A 24282-nucleotide genomic window follows, 5' to 3' on the forward strand; every position below is an offset into this window, starting at 1 on the left:
AGCAGTTAGAATTGAAGTACAGGGAGATGGTTTAATGTTCAATCTGGTGTCAGACAAGAATGTACATTGTCAACTCTTATTCATTATCTATATGGATTACATTATGAAGGAAAGTGGTATTAAACCTGATATCAAAATTGAAGATGTTAATGTCAGCTCCTTGCTTTATGCAGATGATGTTATACTTCTAAATAAATCTGCTACAAGTCTGCAAGATTCCCTGACTAAATTGAATAACTGTTGTGATAGATATGGTATGAACGTCAGCAATAACAAAACAAAGATAATGAAAATAGGCAGAAAATAATTGAAAATATCAGCTGCATTGTAAATGGAGAACCTATAGAACAAGTAAAACATTTCAGCTACTTAGGCACAATTTTTAGTGAAGATGGTAAATTAAATATAGAAATAGACAACAGAATCAACGAAGCTGGTATGGTAGGAAGCCAACTGAATAATTTTATATGGAATAAGAGAGAAATTAGTCAAAACACTAAATTAGCTGAATACAAGAAAGTGTTCAAACCAATTTTAACTTATAGATCTGAGCTGGGTCAGAAGTAAAACACTTGACCAAAGACTAGAGGCTGCAAATATGCGAGTCCTGAGAAAGATTAGGTACATGAACTGATGGCATCAATGGCTATATCATGTTAAAAACGAGTATATTAGGAAAGAACTTGCCATTGTCAGCATCCAGGAATGCATTAGCAGAGCAAATCTCAGGTGGTATGGTCACTTAAACAGAATGGGTGAGGAAAGATTAGTCAAACAAGTGTTCTCTGCCAGGTTGGCAGGAAAAAGACCCAGATGAAGACCAAGATATAGGTGGATTGATACGGTAAAAGTGCATTTGAAGATAGATATATAAATATAAGATCTGACATTGTTGTAACTTTGACAGGTAACAGATTGATTTGGCAGAAAATTGTAGGTGGGAAGTTAGTAATGATGTAAGTTTTTCCTGTAGTAGTATCATATCCTGTACACCCCTTGAGGGTAAATGATGGGAATTTGATGATGATGATGGAGTTTAAAAGGAATAACAGCCAGATTTGTAACATACAGCAGTCAAGGTATGCACTATGAAATTTCTTCACACAGCATAGCACATGAATGGCAAAAATAGACCATAAATATAAATAGTTGTAATCTTTGTTCTTGCTAAATTTAGAAAGTCGGAATAAACATTGATATTAAGCGCCTCCGTAGTGTAATTGGAAGAACGATGGCACATTGCGCCCTTCGATTGGAATAGGCCTAAGTTTGATTCTCTTCACGATGGGAGGAATCTTTATCTGGACGATTTCAATCGAAGGTGAGTTAGCCGATCTCATACGGAGGTAGCAGGGTTTTTTCTCCCGGAAACTCGGGTTTTTCATCCCGCATACAGACAAATCAGCCCTTCAGAACACACACAATTTACAGACAAAAAAATACTAGTTGTGGTGGGCGATAGATGGTGTTGATGGAGATGATTCGTAGTAGAAGTTTGATGTAGTGGTTGAGACAGTTGTAGGTATCCTCCCATGATGAGTCTTCGGACTCCTTGGAGGTGTCAGGAATAATAATAATAATAATAATAATATTTCTTAGCCAACTAAAAGCAAACTTGAGTCTCCACTGTAAAATAGTTTTACAGTGGAGACTTGAGTCTCCATTGTAAAATAGTTGATTTTAAATTTAAGCTTACTAAACTCAAACAAGAGACCACATTTATAAATCATGAATGCGTCATTAGGATATCTTTCTAAAGAAAATGTGATGAATTCGTTTAAGGCAGTATACTTTTATTTTAACCAACAATGTTATATTTTTTCCATTATGTTACTGCTATATTTGCAGTTGATTATACTTCTACATATCTAATAAAAAAAAATCTGGTGTTAAGAAAATAAAAGGAAGAATGTGATTAAATTCAGCTGACTGCACAGGAGCACTAATGTATAGAGAGAAAGTACAATTTCAGAGGTCAGTTGACCTGAGGTTCAAATCTTTGAAGGACTGCTGTTTTGGAAGTTGGATAAATGGTAGATTACTGTATATGTGGAATTGAAATCCTGGGTGTCATTGGTCATTGTATCTTTGGGTGTAGAATTGTAAGATAGGCTATAAATACCTTTTTTTTTTTTAAATAACTAATTTGAAGAAATTTTGTGTGTGTGTGTGTATGTATATATATATATATATATATTTTTTTTTTTTTTTGTTTGTTTGTTTGTTTTAGAATGAGAATAGCTTAGCTCTCAATCCAATAAAAGATATCCTCTTCTGGATAGAAGATAAGAAAATTTTAAAACAACAGCTCTTGGAAGGAGAACCAAAAGTTCTTGTTCACTTAGGTAAGTAGTTTTAGGTTTTAATTTTGTTTCCATCTTTATGCCATTTTCTCTATATTATGAATTCCAACAAAAGCGGGGATTTACAAGGTCATACTGAAAATTTAATGGAATGAGGAGAGCCCAGAGGTATGAATTGAATGATTTTTTTTTAATGACTTTCATATCAGTATATTTTATATATTTTCATATTGCTCTTGCAAGTAAAGTAACCAACATGGATGGCAAAATTCTAGATATTTTGCCATCAGGGAGGAAGACATTTAACTCTTAAATTTTGTCTGGTGAAGATATGTTGATGTATTTTGAGAAAAATTGTCATAGGAAGTTAGTAATAATGTGAACTTATCATGTAATACTATCATAGCATCTTATACATTCCTTGAAAAGTAAGTTATCAGAAATGTAGAATTATGATGATATGTTTTTCATTTTACCACATAGTCCAAACACACCGAATACTTCCTTCCTCCATTTGACAATTAGCATCCTATAATCCAGTAATAGGGGAAAAAAAAAAAAAATAAATAAATAAATAAATAGTCTGGTTTGTCCAGGTTTTTAACATTTCTTCCTAATGGAAGACACATTAATAGTTAATAGACACAATGTACAGCAAACTGACTCATACTAGCAGAGATCTTCAGACCTTTCCATGACCCCCCCCCCCCCCACCTCTCGGTAATATTTTATTATAAAAGTCTATTGAGCCTTATTTAATGGTTGCAGTTCTAACAGAATGAACAAAATACTTGATCTTCTCACTAATCTACAACCCTTACAATATACAGATTATAGTGATATCTTATACTATTACAAGATATCTTCAGACTATTACTTCAGACTCCTGAGGGAGGCCACACATCACAACATCTGTCATACCTTTTCTAGAATATATTCATGCTATCTGCACTCACCACATCCAAAGGCAAACCATATTCCATTTCAGTCACACACTATTCTGTGAGAGAAAAATCTAGCTCCCAGTTCTTTGACTACATTTACAGCAATCCCTCGATTAATGTGTTCTTTAAAACAGGCGCATTAATCGAAAATGCACTAATATACCTATGGGAAAATGTATAATTTGTTCCTCAGATTTCTTTTGTGACCTTTAATTTTTTTTATAAAAGAATTAGGGTATGTCTCAGGGCCTAGTTAAAGGAAAACCATGAAGCTGAAAGACGATAAAACATATTCAGAATATAAATTTATTATTCTGCTTCTTAACAAAGAATTGAGCTAATGTTGTTTGGCAGGCATTCTGTTTCTTTTTTTCATACAACTGACAGTATTGCCCTATTGCCACTTCTGCAAATTTTACTGGTTCTCTCTTCACCAGGGTCAGTCTCTAAGCATTGCTGCTTAAAAACTTTGATTGTACAAAAACTATTTTAAAATTGTTTCTGTGAAACCTCATTGGGCTTGTCAGTGATTAAATTTTCTTCATATTCTTCAGGATCTTCCCGCTGTGCATCTAAATTTAGCAGGTCGGAATCACTCAACTTCTCACAATGAGATTTAATTAATTAAATTAATTTGAAAAGCCTCTAAAATCATTTGCACAATGTGGAAGAATGTGCTACCAAACAGCTTGCATGTTTGGTAGCACATAGGTTATAAAGTCGCAAAGTAGATCATTCTACTTTGCGACTTTATAACCAGGCTGAGATTTCTCTGATTTGACTAGAAAAGTCTTGGAAGGGATTCACTTCTAAAAAAAAAAGCCAGTTTCATTGACATTAAATATTTGTTGATCACAATAGTCCCCTTCTTACATAATTTTCTTCAAAATCTCTGAATATCTTCTTATCTGCACTTGCAGCTCTGCCTGTGATTAGAACATTATGTAGGCTATTTCTCTTTTTGAAACACTCAAATCACCCAGCACTAACGTTGAATTCTTCTTTTCCATCATTGATAGCCCTTTTCTTCCAAAGGTTACAAAGAGACAATGCTTTTGATTTAATAAGGTCAGGGCTTAGCAGTCCGCTCGGTTAGCCTAGTGCAGTGTTTCTCAAACTTCAGACATCCAAGTACCCCTTCTTAAATTTTCATTATTACCAAGTACCCTCTTATCAAAATAATAATAAATAAATAAAACATATTTCGTTGTAAATGTCTATTTTATTTGATATAAGATGTACATGTAAACAAAAAATGATTTATTTTAATAGAACAAACTTTATAAAGACATAAATTTTTATAAATTTAGTTTCATCCTGGGGTGCTTAAGGGTCAAAGCTGTATAACTGATAGGAGACCTACACATAGCCTTTAAAGGAATGCAGAGAACCGACCAGAGCTTCTGACCTAATGTCCAATCCTCACCTTCTCCTGGTGCACCCTGTTGGGTATCTACTTGGATACTGAATGAACGAGGATGGGCTGGCAATTTGGGATTTAACCGACCAAATTGTATTCTTATTGGTTAAACCAAACTAAAAAATGATGGTGCAACATGACAAAATTTCATGCCAGCTGAGGCGTTGCCCGGTTAAACAAGGCCTCCGTTGTTTTCACCAGGGAACCAGGGCAAACGGCGACAAGTCAGCTACTGGAATAAATCTGAAAACACACCCAACTCAACATTGCCAGAGTTAAAGATCGGTACTATCAACATAAGAAGCCTGAATGGCAAAGAAATGAAGCTAGCTGATGAATTAGGTAAGTACCAGATGGACATAATAAGGGTGACTGAAACAAAAAAGACCAAAGCTGGTGAGCTCTTTCTGAGCAATAAATACAAAATGTTATATTCAGGCAATGACAATCAAGGAAAAGAAGGAGTAGCCATAGTATTCAACACTAAATACGAGGCTAATCTTCTTGAATGGCAGGCAATTTCAAGTAGAGTGATGTGGGCAAATATGAGAATTGGGAACTGGACAATGAGACTTATTTGTGCCTGTGGTCCCACAGAAGGTTCTACTAAGGGGGAAGTGGAGGAATTTTTTGAGGCTTTAGAAAAAGCAACTGACACAATGAAAAATGACAAGTTGGTCATTTTGTTGGGGATCTGAATAGCAGAGTAGGAAATGATTGTGAGACATACAAAAATATTTTGGGAAAATTTGGAGAAAAGAGCAAAGCTAATAATAATGGCAAATATCTGTTGAATTTCTGCTCAGGACATGTACTGGTTATTACTAACAGCATGTTCCAACATAAAAATGTGCACAAATTCACATGGAGAGAAGAGGCAAGGAATAAGAAAAGTCTCATAGACTATGTTATTGTTGATAGTGATGTTTTCTCCCTGGTGCAGGACACTAGAGTGTACAGAAGATTTGAAATTTGAAGTGATCAGTATTTAGTTTTGAGCAGGATAAAAGTGAAGTTCATATTGAAAAGAATACCATGTAAGAAAGTTTTACAGCGAATAAAACTTGAGCAGCTCTCAGATGTGAACTGTGGACAATAATCAAATCTTGGATATTCAGTGGCAAACTCTGAAGAAAGCCCTGATTGATTCAGCTAGAGATGCATGTGGTGAAGTTGTCTGCAAGGACCGAAAAATTATAACTCCATGGTGAACACAGGAAGTTAAAGAGGCAGTGAAGGAAAAGAAGAAAGCATTTCAAAAGTTCCTGGCAAATAAGTCAGCTTGTGCTTTTAGAGAATACAGAGACAAATGCAAGAATGCTGAACACTGTGTAAAACTAGCTAAACAAAAAGTCATGAGAGGACGTTGGCAAGAATATAGAAAATAAATATCAAGAAGGTGGCAAAATATTCTGGAGGTTGTTGATGAAGCTAAGGAATGGAGGAAAGACTGCTGTAAAAGGAGTTAGAGATGATAAAGGTGACATGAAAATGGGAATAAAAGATATCCTTGAAGTATGGAGTAATTACTTTGAAAAACTGCTAATTGAAACAAGCAATGATGACAGCACAGTGGTAAAAAACACTGACCAGGCTGCAGTCAGGAATACATATCCATACTTGAAGTAGAAAAAGCCATCAAAGGCTTGAAATGTTGAAAGGCAGCAGGAGTAGATGGTATTCGACCAGAAATGCTGAAGTATGATGGTATAAGAGTCTTACAGTGGCTGCACTGTATAGTTTAGAAAGCCTGGACAGAGGGACGAATTCCCGATGATTGGAGTAGAGCTCTCATAGTACCCATATATAAAAAGGGAAATAAAACTGAATGTGAGAATTACAGAGGTATTTCCCTACTGAGTGTTCCTGGCAAGAACTATGCAAGTATACTTGAGAAATGATTGAGAAGAATTGTGGAACAAAAGCTTGTTGAAGAACAAGCTGGATTCAGGCCAAATAGAGGCTGTCAGGATCAGATCTTCACTTTACGACAAATAGTCGAGAAAACATGGGAATATAACAAAGATCTGTATTTAAGTTTTGTTGATTTGGAAAAGGCATATGACAAGGTGCCAAGAGAGAAGCTATTCAATATGCTACATTTATATGGTGTCAATGGGGCATTATATCAAGCAATACTTAGTCTTTATTCGAGTTGTTAGTCAGCAGTTAGAATTGAAGGAAGTACAGGAAGATGGTTTAATGTTAAATCTGGTGTGAGACAAGGATGTACATTATCCCTTCTGTTATTCAATATCTGTATGGATCACTTTATTTAGGAAAGTGGTAATAAATATGATATCAAAATTGGAGATGTTAATGTTCACCTCTTTGCTTTATGCAGACAATGTTATACTTATACAAATAAATAACGGAAAAACTCACGTAGAAATATTATTTAATAGTATAATTTTCGCCTGTGTGTCACAGGCATCTTCAGTACAATTAGGCACAAAAATTAAACACTAACTGACAATTCCAAAAAGCGCCACCTAAGTAGCTGGTGTAAGATAACAAAAAAGGTCAATAACTTTCCTAAAAAAAAAAAAAAAAAAAAATTTAATACAATAAAAAGTTAGGAAAGATTAGCTGATTTGTAAAGTACTATCTCCCATAAAGGGGATAGACGTAAGCCATCGGATCTGTTTAAGTTAGGAAAATGAAGTAGAGTTTCACATGCTTCTTTATAAAGGCGTTCCATGAGAAACTGACTTTTGTGAAGAACTCTTGTCTTTCTCCAATGAACTCTGTGTCTAGTGAAGATGGCATGTTCTGCAAGTCCAGACTTTTCAGGTTTAAAGTATTCAATATAAGATTGGTGTTCTTCTAGCCGAATGGAGGCAGATCTTCCCGTTTGTCCGAAATAACATAATCCACAAGAGCACGGAATCTGGTAGACACCTGGATGATTAAGATGTGGAAGCTTGTCCTTTGGAGAAGCGAGAAAGGTGGAGATTTTTCTAAACGGTCAAAAGGCAACAAAAATATTCAGTGGTTTTAAAATTTTTGCTATACGTTCACTGATGCCTTGTATATAAGGGATGGTAATGCGCGTTATTTCCTCTGTGTTTGAAGAGGGAGACATATTAAATCTACTCAAAGTTCTTTTAATGAAGCAATTCTTATAGCCATTAGATAGAAAGGAAGAAGTTATATATCGTATTTCTTTCTGTAAAAGATCGTCTGTAGAACAAAAGGAGTGGGCCCGATGAACCAGTGTTTTAATAGTTCCTGCCTTTTGACTAGGATGGTGATGAGATTCCGCATGGATATAGTGGCCTGTATGAGTCTTCTTTCTATAAACTGAGAAATGTAGGTTACCATCTGGTTGGCGAAGAATTAGAAGATCTAAAAAGGCTAACTGCTTATTTGATTCTACTTCTAGGGTAAACTTGATCCTAGGATGAAATGCGTTTAACTTATTGAGAAATTGTTGAAGTTCATCAGAAGAGCCATTCCATACAGCAAAAATGTCATCGACATATCTGAACCAATGAGTAGGTCTGGGAGAAATATTGTCAAAGATACGTTGTTCAAAATGTTCCATAAAGAAATTAGAGATAGCAGGAGAGAGAGGATTACCCATTGCTGTTCCTTCAATTTGTTGATACAACTTATTTTTAAAAGAAAAATAACCAGAATTTATTACAAAATCAAATAAGTTTACAATGTCTGAAGGAAATTCCTGTTGTAGTAATTCAATACTTTCCGAAAGAGGCACATTTGTAAATAAAGAAACAACATCTAAACTGATCATGATATCAGAAACGTCCAAATGAAGATCTGAAATTTTATTTTTAAAATCCAATGTATTTTTTATATAAGTATCAGTTCTTCTAGTTGAAGAGGAGAGTAAATTAGATAAAAATTTTGAGATTTTGTAAGTTGGGCAACCTATACAATCTACGACTGGTCTTAACGGAATGCCTGGTTTATGAACTTTTGGAAGACCATACAATCTAGGTGTACGACCGAAGAAGGTTTTAAGTTTTTTCTTTTGATCTTCATTCCATGTAGATACATTATCTATAAGAGAATTAAGTCTCTTCAATTGACTCCGGGTAGGATCCGATGTAAGAGGCCTATAAGTTGAATAGTCGCGAAGTAAAAGAGACATTTTTCTCTCATATTCCTTCCTATCTTGAATCACTACAGCCTTCCCCTTATCAGCTTTCGTAATTATTAAATTATTGTTATTCTTCAGTGATTTCAATGCTTTAAATTCAGAGTAAGAAAGATTAGGACCAGGAGGCTTGGCATGAAAAAGAATTTGTGCACATTCAAAACGTAATCTGTTGGCTGTTTTTTGGGGTAAGGATCGAATACCCCTGTCTATGTTATGAAAAAAATCCATAATAGGCACCTTATTCGGCGTAACAGCGAAATCATATCCTTTTGATAAAACAAAACGTTCACAGTCTGTTAGTGGACGTCCGGAAACATTTATGACTACTTTATCTATATCAATAGTATTATTACTGGATCTAGGTAAGCTGACTAGTGATTCAAATTTGCGTTTCAGCTTGTCACGAGAATCATTGAAAACCTTTAAGTAAGAACTCGAAGATATGCGCATTACAGTAATAAAAGTTTCAACAGTTAAATTAGATTCCAGAGCAATTTTTATATCCATAATTTCTCTATTTAAGATGGCAAGAGATTTTTTAGCTTCGTGTAGCTGAATATTTAAAAGAGACTTACTAGCTTTGAAGTAGATCCGATGAGCTTTTGGGGACCTAAAAACTTCTTTTATTTTACAACAGGTTGGAATAACCTGGGCCATTAGATAGAAAGTATTGAATTACTTTCGGAAAGTATTGAATTACTACAACAGGAATTTCCTTCAGACATTTTAAACTTATTTGATTTTGTAATAAATTCTGGTTATTTTTCTTTTAAAAATAAGTTGTATCAACAAATTGAAGGAACAGCAATGGGTAATCCTCTCTCTCCTGCTATCTCTAATTTCTTTATGGAACATTTTGAACAACGTATCTTTGACAATATTTCTCCCAGACCTACTCATTGGTTCAGATATGTCGATGACATTTTTGCTGTATGGAATGGCTCTTCTGATGAACTTCAACAATTTCTCAATAAGTTAAACGCATTTCATCCTAGGATCAAGTTTACCCTAGAAGTAGAATCAAATAAGCAGTTAGCCTTTTTAGATCTTCTAATTCTTCGCCAACCAGATGGTAACCTACATTTCTCAGTTTATAGAAAGAAGACTCATACAGGCCACTATATCCATGCGGAATCTCATCACCATCCTAGTGAAAAGGCAGGAACTATTAAAACACTGGTTCATCGGGCCCACTCCTTTTGTTCTACAGACGATCTTTTACAGAAAGAAATACGATATATAACTTCTTCCTTTCTATCTAATGGCTATAAGAATTGCTTCATTAAAAGAACTTTGAGTAGATTTAATATGTCTCCCTCTTCAAACACAGAGGAAATAACGCGCATTACCATCCCTTATATACAAGGCATCAGTGAACGTATAGCAAAAATTTTAAAACCACTGAATATTTTTGTTGCCTTTTGACCGTTTAGAAAAATCTCCACCTTTCTCGCTTCTCCAAAGGACAAGCTTCCACATCTTAATCATCCAGGTGTCTACCAGATTCCGTGCTCTTGTGGATTATGTTATTTCGGACAAACGGGAAGATCTGCCTCCATTCGGCTAGAAGAACACCAATCTTATATTGAATACTTTAAACCTGAAAAGTCTGGACTTGCAGAACATGCCATCTTCACTAGACACAGAGTTCATTGGAGAAAGACGAGAGTTCTTCACAAAAGTCAGTTTCTCATGGAACGCCTTTATAAAGAAGCATGTGAAACTCTACTTCATTTTCCTAACTTAAACAGATCCGATGGCTTACGTCTATCCCCTTTATGGGAGATAGTACTTTACAAATCAGCTAATCTTTCCTAACTTTTTATTGTATTAAATTTTTTTTTTTTTTTTTTTTTTTAGGAAAGTTATTGACCTTTTTAGTTATCTTACACCAGCTACTTAGTTGGCGCTTTTTGGAATTGTCAGTTAGTGTTTAATTTTTGTGCCTAATTGTACTGAAGATGCCTGTGACACACAGGCGAAAATTATACTATTAAATAATATTTCTACGTGAGTTTTTCCATTATTTACTTGTATAGTTATGTCTACTCACGGTTTACCTCTTTTAAAACTTAATGTTATACTTCTAAATAAGTCCGCTACAAGTCTGCAAGATTCTCTGTCTAAATTGAATAACTGTTGTAATAGATATGGTATGAAGGTCAGCAATAAAAAGACAAAGACAATGAAAATAGGCAGAATCATTGAAAATGTCAACTGTGTTGTGAATGGAGAACCTGTGGAACAAGTAAAACATTTAGCTACTTAGTCATCACTTTTAGTGAAGATGGTAAATTAAATATAGAAATAGACAACAGAATCTGCAAAGCTGGTATGGTGGGAAGTCAATTGAATGAATTCATATGGAATGAGAGAGAAATTAGTCGGAACACTAAATTAGCTGTATACAAGACAGTGTTCAAACCAGTTTTAACTTATGGATCTGAGAGCTGTGTCAGAAGTAAAACACTTGACCAAAGACTAGAGACTGCAGATATGAGAGTCTTGAGAAAGATTATAGGCATGAAGAGGTGGCATCAATGGTAATATCATATTGAAAACGAGGATATTAGGAGACATTGTCAGTGTCCAGGAATGCGTTAGCAGAGCTAATCTAAGATGGCAAGGTCACTTAAACAGAATGGGCGAAGAAAGATTAGCAAAACAAGTGTTCTCTGCCAGGTTAGCAGCAAAATGACCCAGAGGAAGATCAAGATATAGGTGGATTGATAAGGTACAAAGTGCCCTAGACGACAGAATTATCATCATGAAATTCCTGTCATGTACCCTCAATGGGTGTACAGGATATGATAGTACTACATGAAAAAATTATATCATTAATAACTTCCTATCTATAATTTTCCTCCAAATCAGTCTGTTACTTGTCACGACTCCAACATTATTAGATCTTATATTTCTATCGTCTAAGGCATTTTGTACCGTATCAATCCACCTATATCTTGGTCTTCCTCTGGGTCGTTTTCCTGCCAACCTGGCAGAGAACACTTGTTTTGTTAATCTTTTCTCTCCCATTATATTTAAGTGACCATACCATCTGAGATTAGCTCTGCTAACGCATTCCTGGATGCTGACAATGTCAAGTTCTTTCCTAATATCCTCGTTTTTAATATGATATTGCCATTGATGCCATCTGTTCACGCCTCTAATCTTTCTCAGGACTCTCATATCTGCGGTCTCTATTCTTTGATCAAGTGTTTTACTTCTGACCCAGCTCTCAGATCCATAAGTTAAAACTGGTTTGAACACTGTCTTGTATACAGCTAATTTAGTGTTCTGACTAATTTCTCTCTTATTCCATATGAATTTATTCAATTGGCTTCCCACCATACCAGCTTTGCTGATTCTGTTGTCTATTTCTTTATTTAATTTACCATCTTCAGTAAAAATCGTGCCTAAGTAGCTGAAATGTTTTACTTGTTCCACAGGTTCTCCATTCACAGCACAGTTGACATTTTCAATGATTCTGCCTATTTTCATTGTCTTTGTCTTTTTATTGCTGACCTTCATACCATATCTATTGCAACAGCTATTCAATTTAGTCAGAGAATCTTGCAGACTTGTAGCGGATTTATTTAGAAGTATAACATCATCCGCATAAAGCAAAGAGCTGACATTAACATCTCCGATTCTAATATCAGGTTTAATACCACTTTCCTTCATAATGTGATCCATATAGATAATGAATAACAGAGGGGATAATGTACATCCTTGTCTCACACCAGATTTAACATTAAACCATCTTCCTGTACTTGCTTCAATTCTAACTGCTGACTTACAACTCAAATAAAGACTAAGTATTGCTTGATATAATGCCCCATTGACACTATATAACTGCCGCATATTGAATAGCTTCTCTCTTTGCACCTTGTCATATGCCTTTTCCAAATCGACATAACTTAAATACAGATCTCTGTTATATTCCCATTCTTTCTCGACTATTTGTCGTAAAGTGAAGATCTGATCCTGACAGCCTCTATTTGGCCTGAATCCAGCTTGTTCTTCACCAAGCTTTTCTTCCACAATTCTTCTCAACCGTTTCTCAAGTATACTTGCATAGATCTTGCCAGGAACATTCAGTAGGGAAATACCTCTGTAATTCTCACATTCAGTTTTATTTCCCTTTTTATATATGGGTACTGTGAGAGCTCTACTCCAATCATCGGGAATTCGTCCCTCTGTCCAGGCTTTCTGAACTATGCAGTGCAGCCACTGTAAGACTTTTATACCACCATACTTCAGCATTTCTGGTTGAATATCATCTGCTCCTGCTTTTTTTCCACCTTTCAAGCCTTTCATGGCTTTTTCTACTTCAAGTATGGATATGTATTCCTGAATGCATGCCTGGACAGTGTTTTTTACCACCGTGCTGTCATCACTGCTTGTTTCATTTAGCAGTTTTTCAAAGTACTTACTCCATACTTCAAGGATATCTTTTTCTCCTGTTTTCATGTCACCTTTGTCATCTCTAATTCCTTTTATGGCACTCTTTCCTCCATTCCTAAGCTTCTTCAACAACCTCCAGAATATTTTGCCACCTTCTTGATATTTATTTTCTATATTCTTGCCAAAGTCCTCCCATGACTTTTGTTTAGCTAGTTTTACATATTGTTTAGCTTTCTTACATTTGTCTCTGTATTCTGTAAGAGTAAAAGCTGACTTATTTGCAAGGAACTTTTCATATGCTTTCTTCTTTTCCTTCACTGCCTCTTTAACTTCCTGTGTCCACCAGGGAGTTCTTATTTTTTTATCCTTGCACGCAACCTCACCACATGCCTTTCTGGCAGAATCAATCAATGTTTTCTTCAGAGTTTGCCACTGAATCTCCAAGGTTTGATTCCTGTTCTCAAACTCTTTCATTTTCTTTTCAATAATCTTTCTGTATTTTGGTCTACAGTTCACATCTGAGAGCAGCTCAACTTTTATTCGCTTTAAAACTTTCTTACATGTTATTCTTTTCAATATGAAATTCAATTTTATCCTGCTCAAGACTAAAGAGTGATCACTTCCAATTTCAAATCCTTGTACACTCTGGTGCCCTGCACCAGGGAGAAAACATCACTATCAACAATAACATAGTCAATGAGAGTTTTCTTATTCCTAGCCTCTTCTCTCCATGTGAATTTGTGCACAATTTTATGTTGGAACATGGTGTTAGTAATAACCAGTCCATGTCCTGAGCCGAAATGCAACAAGTATTTGCCATTATTATTAGCTTTGCTCTTTTCTCCAAATTTTCCCAAAATATTTTTGTATGTCTCACAATCATTTCCTACTCTGCTATTTAGATCTCCAACAAAATTACCAACTTGTCATTTTTCATTGTGTGAGTTGCTTTTTCTAAAGCATCAAAAAATTCCTCCACTTCTACCTTAGTAAAACCTTCTGTGGGACCACAGGCACAAATAAGTCTCATTGTCCAGTTCCCCATTCTCATATTTGCCCACATTACTCTACTGACTTCCATTCAAGAAGATTAGCCTCGTATTTTGTGTTGAATACTATGGCTACTCCTTCTTTTCCTTGATTGTCATTGCCTGAATATAACATTTTGTATTTATTGCTCAGAAAGAGCTCACCAGCTTTATTCTTTTTTGTTTCAGTCACCCTTATTATGTCCATCTGGTACTTACCTAATTCATCAGCTAGCTTCATTTCTTTGCCATTGAGGCTTCTTATGTTGATAGTACTGATCTTCAATTGTATTGATATTGAGTTGAGCTGAAATTTTTCCACTAAACACATTTCAGTTATTTAAACTAAACTCATTTCAGTTATTTAAGCATTGCTTCAAAAAAAAAAAAAAGTTATTAATTTAAAACCTTTTCTTTAGTTTATTGGAACTGGTTGAAAGCCTAGCAATGAAGAGTGTTTCTCTTCCTAGCAGTTGCTAATTTTCTGTGAAACACTGCTTCGCATTTCTCAATAATAATAATAGCTTCCTAGTTTGGTTATGTAACCTGGGAAACAGTTACACTGAAAGTTGAGTAAAACAATTCTTTATTGTACTCAATTTTCATTGTTTTTTCAATTCTTGTTTCAGCTTTCATTAGAAAGGCATTTCAAATGTCCTAACAAAATAAGATGGTAACCTGCATTCTATTATCTAGTGCATCAAATGGCAGTGGTATTTATCATTTGAATACTAAGCTGTGGTGAAGAAAGCTTTATCTCCTGCCTTGCAGTACTATCCCAAAAGTAAACCTTGTACAGTTAGCCTTTATGCATCATAAATAGTTGGCTTATGGTATGCAGTGTCTAGAGATTTCTGTTGAATTATTGTCAAACAGAGAAAAGTCATCATTCATGATAGTTTACCTATTGTATGTGTCAGAAAGAATGCAGAAATTCTGAAAGGAGAATGTTTTCTTTATCATCAGACAAATTGTCCATCCATGATTTCTCTCTCCCCCCATCCAAAAGCCATTATGTCTACTAGATCATATATTGGTCGAGTAGATATAATGGTGGAAATATTTGTGATATTCTCACCAATAAAGTTTGTAAATCACCTTATCAGCATAAATGGGATGGGTTAAGAATTAGACATTATGCCTGGAGTTCTAAATGGTATTCCCTAACAGACTAAATTGGGTAGTATTGGTTGTTGGGTGGGCTGAAGATCAGCATTAATGCTTTCCAAATTTGGGGCAGTGTCATGCACCCGAATTTGTTGAGGTTTGGAAAGTTTTTTAGGGCTGAGGTAGATTCGAGCAACAGCCTTTCATATTTGTATTTGCTGCAGTGTAATCAAGTGGCCTTCTTCCAGCATATCTATGCTGGAATTCAGTCTTACATTTATGGCAAGTATCTTTAAAAAAATCATCAGAGATGTTTGGAAAGAACATAATACTTGCAGATGCAATATGGACTGAGGTGGCAGCATGGTGTATAAATGATCTTTGGAAGAAGCATCTGATGAAAATTTATTCATATATTCACAGAATTCAGCAAAGATAAAGCATTACAAGACATTGACAAAATTGTGCTGCTAGGGTGTAAAGGTGTAAAGCATTTGTTGGAATGGCTCTCAAATGAAGATCTTATAGAGCTAGAAAGCATGAAAAGTCGCAGAAGAGAGAAAGACAGCTGAAAAGATGCAGAGCAAGTCGAGTCCCTAAAGAAAGAAAAGGTGAAAAATTTGGCAGATGCATTTGCTTATGTTAATAAGCACTTCAGTTATTGAAGAAATAGTCACCGACATGGAGAGATTTAGCAGAGATGATACTAGCTTCGGTTGCTTGCTACAGAGAAATCTATGCAGAAAAGAAATCAGTACAGACTAAGTTGGACATAGTGTGCACACATTTAAAGAAGCTCACACTTCATTCCCTTAAGATGAGTCAGGCATTTCATAAGTTATGCACCTGGTGAATGATTCTCAGAGTGCTTTTTTTGCATTTCCTGAATTTGAAGAATTTGTTGTTATCTAGCTTTTCCTGCCTCATTTGATTTATTGTCCCATTAATAAAGCAACAGCTATGAAGAATGACTTGTTCAGATTACTTTACTGGTAAGTACACAGAAGCACACTATACATTCGTTTGTTTTTTTTCTTATTACAGTACTGTGTACAGAAATTTTGTTATAATAATGCAATCTATTATTTCACTATAAACAAAGAGTAAAATTAGTTTAAAAATATAATAGAACATACCTTACACATTAGCATATAGGCTGGTTAATATATTCTTATCTGACTTTATGACAGGATCATTGGAATGGATCCCTTTTGTAAGTCTACAACTGACTGTATTCTAAAATGTTAAAAAAAAAGTATTTTTATTTTTAAGGCATTCCTTTTTGATTTACAGCAGCACGCAGGCCTAAATCATTAGCACTAGACATAACTTCAGATATCTTATATGCATTTCTGGAGGTAGTTCATGGTAAAGGATGTATTTCTGCAGTAACAGAAACTGGAGAATATTTTACAGATTTATTATGGGAAGATATATATAGTCCACTTTCAGTAATGATTGATTCAAACAACAGGTAAGAATCAGTGAATGTTCTTTAATGTTTGATTATTATAGAAGAGGTTTTCCTGGCTGAAACTTTTACATTTTTATACTATAAACAGCTGTTATGTGCAATCTTAGAAATTAATTTTTTATTAACAATGTAATTTGTAGAATATTGCAACAAGCATTTTAGCAATTAGGTCCAATATTCACGAGAAACAGTAGTTTTTCTTTCTTTTATACTTCCTTCATAATTTTGACATCATTATTGTCAAAAAGTCCAAACATTATATAAGTCATGTTAAAAGTAATAATCTGAACCTACAGTCGCATCGAAAAAAAAAAAAGGATATCAAGCAAGTATCTCCATAGCACAAGCTGATGAATGAATGTCAACTGAGGTCGGAAAAACCTCTATTGACATTTTCTGTCTAGGATGCTAGGAATATTTATAAGACTTTTCAAGTGGTTATGAATTCTGTAGTCATATAGAGATGATTGGGTTTTTCCTCCTCAAATCACATTTTTTTTATCCCCACTGAAGAGTCGTATCAGCTGAAAAAATACCCACACATTATATTTACCTCATAACCATAGTTATTTGGTTTGATAAACCACAGTGCAAAACTAGATTATATTTTCTCCCTGTGAAAGCATTATGTTCTGTTTTTGATTTTATAAATGTATATTAAAAATGAATGTTTGTCTTGACTTTGGAACATTATTGGTTGTCATTTTATATTGCTAATTTTAGATTTTGATTATTAATTTGAATTTATTAGGCCATTTTTCAGGCAGAGCAAGTTTAAAATATATACAGTGTTAGATCTGAAATAGGCGGCTTCAAATTTTACATGACGTCACCATTCCAGAATCTAACAATCAACAAAAAATATATATGCATACTTATCTTTTAGTGCAGTGTAACTATGTTTTTTTTTTTTTTTTTGTAACATCTTGTATGATAAACTGTGAATTATGTGAATTTAAATTAATGTATCTATATGTCTAGCATGAATGTAAGTCAGCAAAAGGGACAGATATGAGAGAAATCAGTAGTGAAATATTATAAATGAAAGTATGCGTATTATTCAGCAACATAGGGCAAAGATCGCCCTAATACTATAAGAGCAGCGTAAGCACCCGCGGGCATCACATCTAAGAAGACATCATGATGCATACGTTCCCGGAAACAAGAAGTCCCGTATGTTGATTGGTGAAGTCACACAGCCTGAGACCAATGGGTTAGACGATAAGAGAAATTGAAACTCGGAAAGGTGGTGCTCTAGGGGAGCGAATAAAACCCGCGGCACGAAAGTAAATCCCCCCATTTTTTCTTGTTCCTGCATTTCTCTTCGTGTGCTCCAAGAGTTCATCACAGTTCAGCTCTCATTTTTGAGGGCTGACTTACGAAAAGTTCCGGCATGACACCGCAGCAGATTTCGGCAAGATCAACCATAGGCCGTCAATGAGAAGGTCATCGACGTAAAACCTTAGCAGAGAGCTAATGCCCAGCTCAGGTGAGCACGTGTAACCCACGTGGCGATAAGATCGAGACAACCAGAGTCGTAACAAAGAAGGAAGGACGGAAGAAAACCGATAAAGAATAGATAAGTACTCTCACTTGTTCTAGCTCCTTTTGAGAATTGACTAACAGTGTTAAGAGAATGCATCTTAAAATTTGTAATGGAAGAAAGAGTGAAGAACTAAGATTTATGTAAATGACTATGCTTTTGAAATGAACTTTAAGAACTTTCAGTTAGATAGAGATTCTGTCGTAATTAATCCGAGAGAGATTATTTATGTGCTAAAATTCAAATGTCCAATTGAGCTGTAATTAAGAAAGTATTATATGTTGAGTTATTGAATTTGCTAACATTTTGAAGTCAATGCATAATGGTTTTAAGAGTGAGAGAATGGTAGAAGCTTAAATTAGATTTGATAACTGCTTTAACTTGTATGGCATTATATAATGAGTTTAATAAATATTTTGATTCCTTACTTACATGTGTTTCTGATCATGATGACTGACCCTGACCCTTCATAAAACATTGAAGCTGCGATCGTGTGTGTGTCTGGGAATACCCCAATTGAAAATAGTAGGGCACGACTGCATATAAAATAAGCCAGAGAACCCAGGGCTTCTAAGAATTCAATTAACATTATTAGTGGCGCCTAATATTCTATGATTACCCTAAAGGCTGAGTTTATCTCTAACGTTAAGGCCCAGGCTGATGCAGGTAAAAATAAATTTTGCCTAAGTGGACCAGGATAACTCATGAAATTCAGGGAACAGGTAATTTCTGGTGGCCCTTAAAAGTTTAAATTACGCAAGAAAAGGTATAAGAGAAGCGAGACATAACATTAAGATTAATATTAATGAAGATCACATAACAATGGCGCAACCGACTTAACAAAGAGGTACATGCGATAGAATTTGATATCGCGGCTGAAGTAGGAAAGGATAAAGTTCAAAATATATTGCCTCAATATATCAATATCAGATATATACGACGCAACAACAGGTATCTCTTGATATATGCGGTTAATTAATCCTCGATGGACACCGCATTATTCAATGTTAAGAATTAATGGGAATAAGTATAATGAATCCTGCAAAATATAAAAATTCAAACATCATTTATTTAAGGTGACATGTATTTATATATTTTATTTATACATATTTGTTACATAAAAACTTATCTAAATATTTATCATCATCATCATCAAATTCCTGCCATGTACACTCAATGGGTGTACAGGATATGATAGTACTACATGAAAAAATTACATCATTACTAACTTCCTATCTACAATTTTCTTCCAAATCAGTCTGTTACTTTTCAAGACTCCAACATTATCAGATCTTATATTTCTATCGTCTAAGGCATTTTGTACCATATCAATCCACCTATATCTTGGTCTTCCTCTGGGTCATTTTCCTGCCAACCTGGTAGAGAACACTTGTTTTGCTAATCTTTTCTCTCCCATTCTATTTAAGTGACCATACCACCTGAGATTAGCTCTGCTAACGCATTCCTGGATGCTGACAATGTCAAGTTCTTTCCTAATATCCTCGTTTTCAATATGATATTGCCATTGATGCCATCTGTTAATGCCTCTAATCTTTCTCAGGACCCTCATATCTGCGGTCTCTAGTCTTTGGTCAAGTGTTTTACTTCTGACCCAGCTCTCAGATCCATAAGTTAAAATTGGCTTGAACACTTTCTTGTATACAGCTAATTTAGTGTTCCGACTAATTTCTCTCTTATTCCATATGAATTTATTCAATTGACTTCCCACCATACCAGCTTTGCTGATTCTGTTGTCTATTTCTATATTTAATTTACCATCTTCAGTAAAAATCGTGCCTAAGTAGCTGAAATGTTTTACTTGTTCCACAGGTTCTCCATTCACAACACAGTTGACATTTTCAATGATTCTGCCTATTTTCATTGTCTTTGTCTTTTTATTGCTGACCTTCATACCATATCTATTGCAACAGCTATTCAATTTAGTCAGAGAATCTTGCAGACTTGTAGCAGATTTATTTAGAAGTATAACATCATCCGCATAAAGCAAAGAGCTGACATTAACATCTCATATTCTAATATCAGGTTTAATACCACTTTCCTTCATAATGTGATCCATATAGATAATGAATAACAGAGAGAATAATGTTCGACCTTGTCTCACACCAGATTTAACATTAAACCATCTTCCTGTACTTCCTTCAATTCTAACTGCTGACTCACAACTCAAATAAAGACTAAGTATTGCTTGATATAATGCCCCATTGACACCATATAACTGCAGGATATTGAATAGCTTCTCTCTTTGCACCTTGTCATATGCCTTTTCCAAATCGACAAAACTTAAATACAGATCTCTGTTATATTCCCATGCTTTCTCGACTATTTGTCGTAAAGTGAAGATCTGATCCTGACAGCCTCTATTTGGCCTGAATCCAGCTTCACCCAGCTTTTCTTCCACAATTCTTCTCAACCGTTTCTCAAGCACATGCTTGCATAGATCTTGCCAGGAACACTCAGTAGGGAAATACCTCTGTAATTCTCACATTCAGTTTTATTTCCCTTTTTATATATGGGTACTATGAGAGCTCTACTCCAATCATTGGGAATTCGTCCCTCTGTCCAGGCTTTCTGAACTATGCAGTGCAGCCACTGTAAGACTTTTATACCACCATACTTCAGCATTTCTGGTCGAATATCATCTACTCCTGCTGCCTTTCCACATTTCAAGTCTTTGATGGCTTTTTCTACTTCAAGTATGGATATGTATTCCTGACTCAGTGTTTTTTACTACTGTCCTGTCATCACTGCTGGTTTCATTTATCAGTTTTTCAAAGTAATTACTCCATACTTCAAGGATATCTTTTTCTCCTGTTTTCATGTCACCTTTATCATCTCTAATTCCTTTTACAGCACTCTTTCCTCCATTCTTAAGCTTCTTCAACAACCTCCAGAATATTTTGCCCTTCTTGATATTTATTTTCTATATTCTTGCCGAAGTCCTCCAATGACTTTTGTTTAGCTAGTCTTACACAGTGTTTAGCATTCTTGCATTTGTCTCTATATTCTCTAAAAGCACAAGCTGACTTATTTGAACAGGAACTTTTGATATGCTTTCTTCTTTTCCTTCACTGCCTCTTTAACTTCCTGTGTCCACCAGGGAGTTCTGATTTTTTTATCCTTGCACACAACCTCACCACATGACTCTCTGGCAGAATCAATCAATGTTTTCTTCAGAGTTTGCCACTGAATCTCCAAGGTTTGATTCCTGTTCTCAAACTCTTTCATTTTTTCTTCAATAATCTTTGTGTATTTTAGTCTACAGTTCACATCTGAGAGCTGCTCAATTTTTATTCGCTTTAAAACTTTCTTACATGTTATTCTTTTCAATATGAAATTCAATTTTATCCTGCTCAAGACTAAATAGTGATCACTTCTAATTTCAAATCCTATGTACACTCTGGTGTCCTGCACCAGGGAGAAAACATCACTATCAACAATAACATAGTCAATGAGACTTTTCTTATTCCTAGCCTCTTCTCTCCATGTGAATTTGTGCACATTTTTATGTTGGAACATGGTGTTAAACCATGTCCTGAGCAGAAATCCAACAGATATTTGCCATTATTATTAGCTTTGCTCTTTTCTCCAAATTTTCCCAAAATATTTTTGTATGTCTCACAATCATTTCCTACTCTGCTATTTAGATCCCCAATAAGGAACAACTTTTCCTTTTTCATTGTGTCAGTTGCTTTTTCTAAAGCATCAAAAAATTCATCCACTTCTACCTTAATAGAACCTTCTGTGGGACCATAGGCACAAATAAGTCTCATTGTCCAGTTTCCCATTCTGATATTTGCCCACATTACTCTACTTGAGACTGACTGCCATTCAAGAAGATTAGCCTCGTATTTTTTGTTGAATACTATGGCTACTCCTTCTTTTCCTTGATTGTCATTGCCTGAATATAACATTTTGTATTTATTGCTCAGAAAGATCTCACCAGGTTTGGTCTTTTTTGTTTCAGTCACCCCTATTATGTCGATCTGGTACTTATCTAATTGCTCAGCCAGCTCCATTTCTTTGCCATTCAGGCTTCTTATGTTGATAGTAGCGATCTTTAACTCTCGCAATGTTGAGTTGGGTGTGTTTTCAGATTTATTCCAGTAGCTGACTTTTCGCCGTTTGCCCTGGTTCCCTGGCAAAAACAACGGGGGCCTTGTTTAACCGAGTGACGCCCCAGCCGGCATGAAATTTTGTCATGTTGTACCATCATTTTTTATTTTGGTTTAACCAATAAGAATACAATTTGGTTGGCTAAATCCCAAATTGCCAGCCCATCCTCGTTCGTTCAGTATCAAAGTAGATACCCAACAGGGTGCACCATGAGAAGGTTAGGATTGGACATTAGATCAGAACCTCTGGTTGGTTCTCCGCATTCCTTTAAAGGCTATGTGGAGGTCTCCTCTCAGTTATACAGCTTTGACCCTTAAGCACCCCCTAAATATTTATTTTTTTATAAAAAAACTTATCTTACATAAATTGAACAGTGGTAGCTTTTTTTCTCCTCTGTGATTTTGCGATAACAATCAATTTGTTTATCTAAACTGTAACGAATGTTCATGCTTCTCTCTACATTTGGATTTATCTTTAGTATAAGTTCTTTTGCCTTCTCAATTGTCCCAGACAATTCTTCAAGTTCTTTGATAATGATTTCTTTAGATACATCTTCCATTTCTTCAGTTTCCTTTTCTTCTTCCTCTTCATATGCCTGTTGATGTTTGATTCCAAGAAGATCTTCGTTACTTAGGTCTTTCAAATGTGATTCCAATAATTCCTGAATATTTTCTGAATCGACATTCTCAAAGCCAAGAGTACTTCCAATCAAAACAGTATTATCGATAACTTCATTTGATGGGATTAATAGAACTACCAAAATTTGCAGATTCAGGCAAAAGATTCTTCCAGACTGCTCTCATACAGTTGGCTGTCGCTTCTTCCCAAGACTCATGAATGTTTATAACTGCTTGTTTAATATTGTAGTTTTTCCAAAATTCCTCTAGAGTGGTTGGATCGGCTCCAGTTGTAGCTTAAATTGCCTGGTCGAAAGTCCTTCTAATATAGTAACCCTTGAATGCAGAAATGACTCCCCGGTCCATAGGCTGTATCAAAGATGTCGTATTCGGTGGTAAAAATACAACATGCACATTACTATTTAAATCATTAAGTGAGGTCGGATGTCCAGGGACATTATCCAATACTAAAAGAACTTTGAAATCTAAATTATTTTCATTGCAGTATTTTCAACTGCTGGACAAAAATGCAAAGTGAACCATTCTTCAAACAACTGTTTAGAATGCCATGCCTTTTTATTTGATTCCCATATTACTGGAAGGGATTGTTTGTTACAGCCTTTAAAAGCCCCTGGGTTCATTGTTCGATAAATTAGCATTGGCTTTAATTTGAAATCACCTTCGGCATTACCTCCAAGTAAAAGTGTTGAGCAATCTTTGGATGCTTTATAACCAGGTGTATTTCATTCTTTTCTTGCTAAAAATGTTTTTGTTGGCATTTTCTTCCAAAACTGGCCAGTTTTGTATACGTTGAATATTTGACAATCGTCTTACCAAATTTCTTCGATTATTTTCTTTAATTCAGCTGGATATCTGGCTGCAACATCTTTATCAGCACTTGTTGCTTCGCCTGTTAATTTTACATTTTTCATTCCAGATCAAGATTTGAAATTTGCTAACAGCCTTTGCTTGCAGAAAATGTTGCAATCACATCTTGATATTTGTTTTCTTTAAGTGTAGAAAAAAGGCTTAAAGCCTTGAGCCTAAGATTATTGCTGTCGATGGGAATACACTTCTGATTACAATCTTCTAGCCAAAGAAATAGTAAATCTTCCAGTTTGATCATTAATGGGCTTCTATTCTTAGTACACTGCATACTCAAAGATGCAGATACCACTTTGC

At 35.1% G+C, this 24282-nt stretch overlaps 1 protein-coding gene across 2 annotated transcripts in view; it reads left to right on the forward strand.

The window, feature by feature from the left end:
* The window catches only part of LOC150109676 (low-density lipoprotein receptor-related protein 1B-like), a 361753-nt gene that overhangs the window by 115126 nt on the left and 222345 nt on the right, over positions 1-24282 (forward strand). The window contains exons 10-11 of one of the 2 annotated variants that reach the window (XM_090409647.1): positions 2231-2345; positions 16626-16806. In XM_090409647.1, coding sequence (XP_090265773.1) covers positions 2231-2345; positions 16626-16806 — 296 coding nt within the window. The remainder of the gene's footprint in view (positions 1-2230; positions 2346-16625; positions 16807-24282) is intronic. The other variant, XM_090409653.1, reaches the window with a different exon arrangement.

This window comes from Typopeltis vanoorti, chromosome 2 (assembly GCF_054136105.1).
Source record: "Typopeltis vanoorti isolate ZY-2024b chromosome 2, IOZ_Tvanoo_1.0, whole genome shotgun sequence".
Lineage (NCBI taxonomy): Eukaryota > Metazoa > Arthropoda > Arachnida > Uropygi > Thelyphonidae > Typopeltis > Typopeltis vanoorti.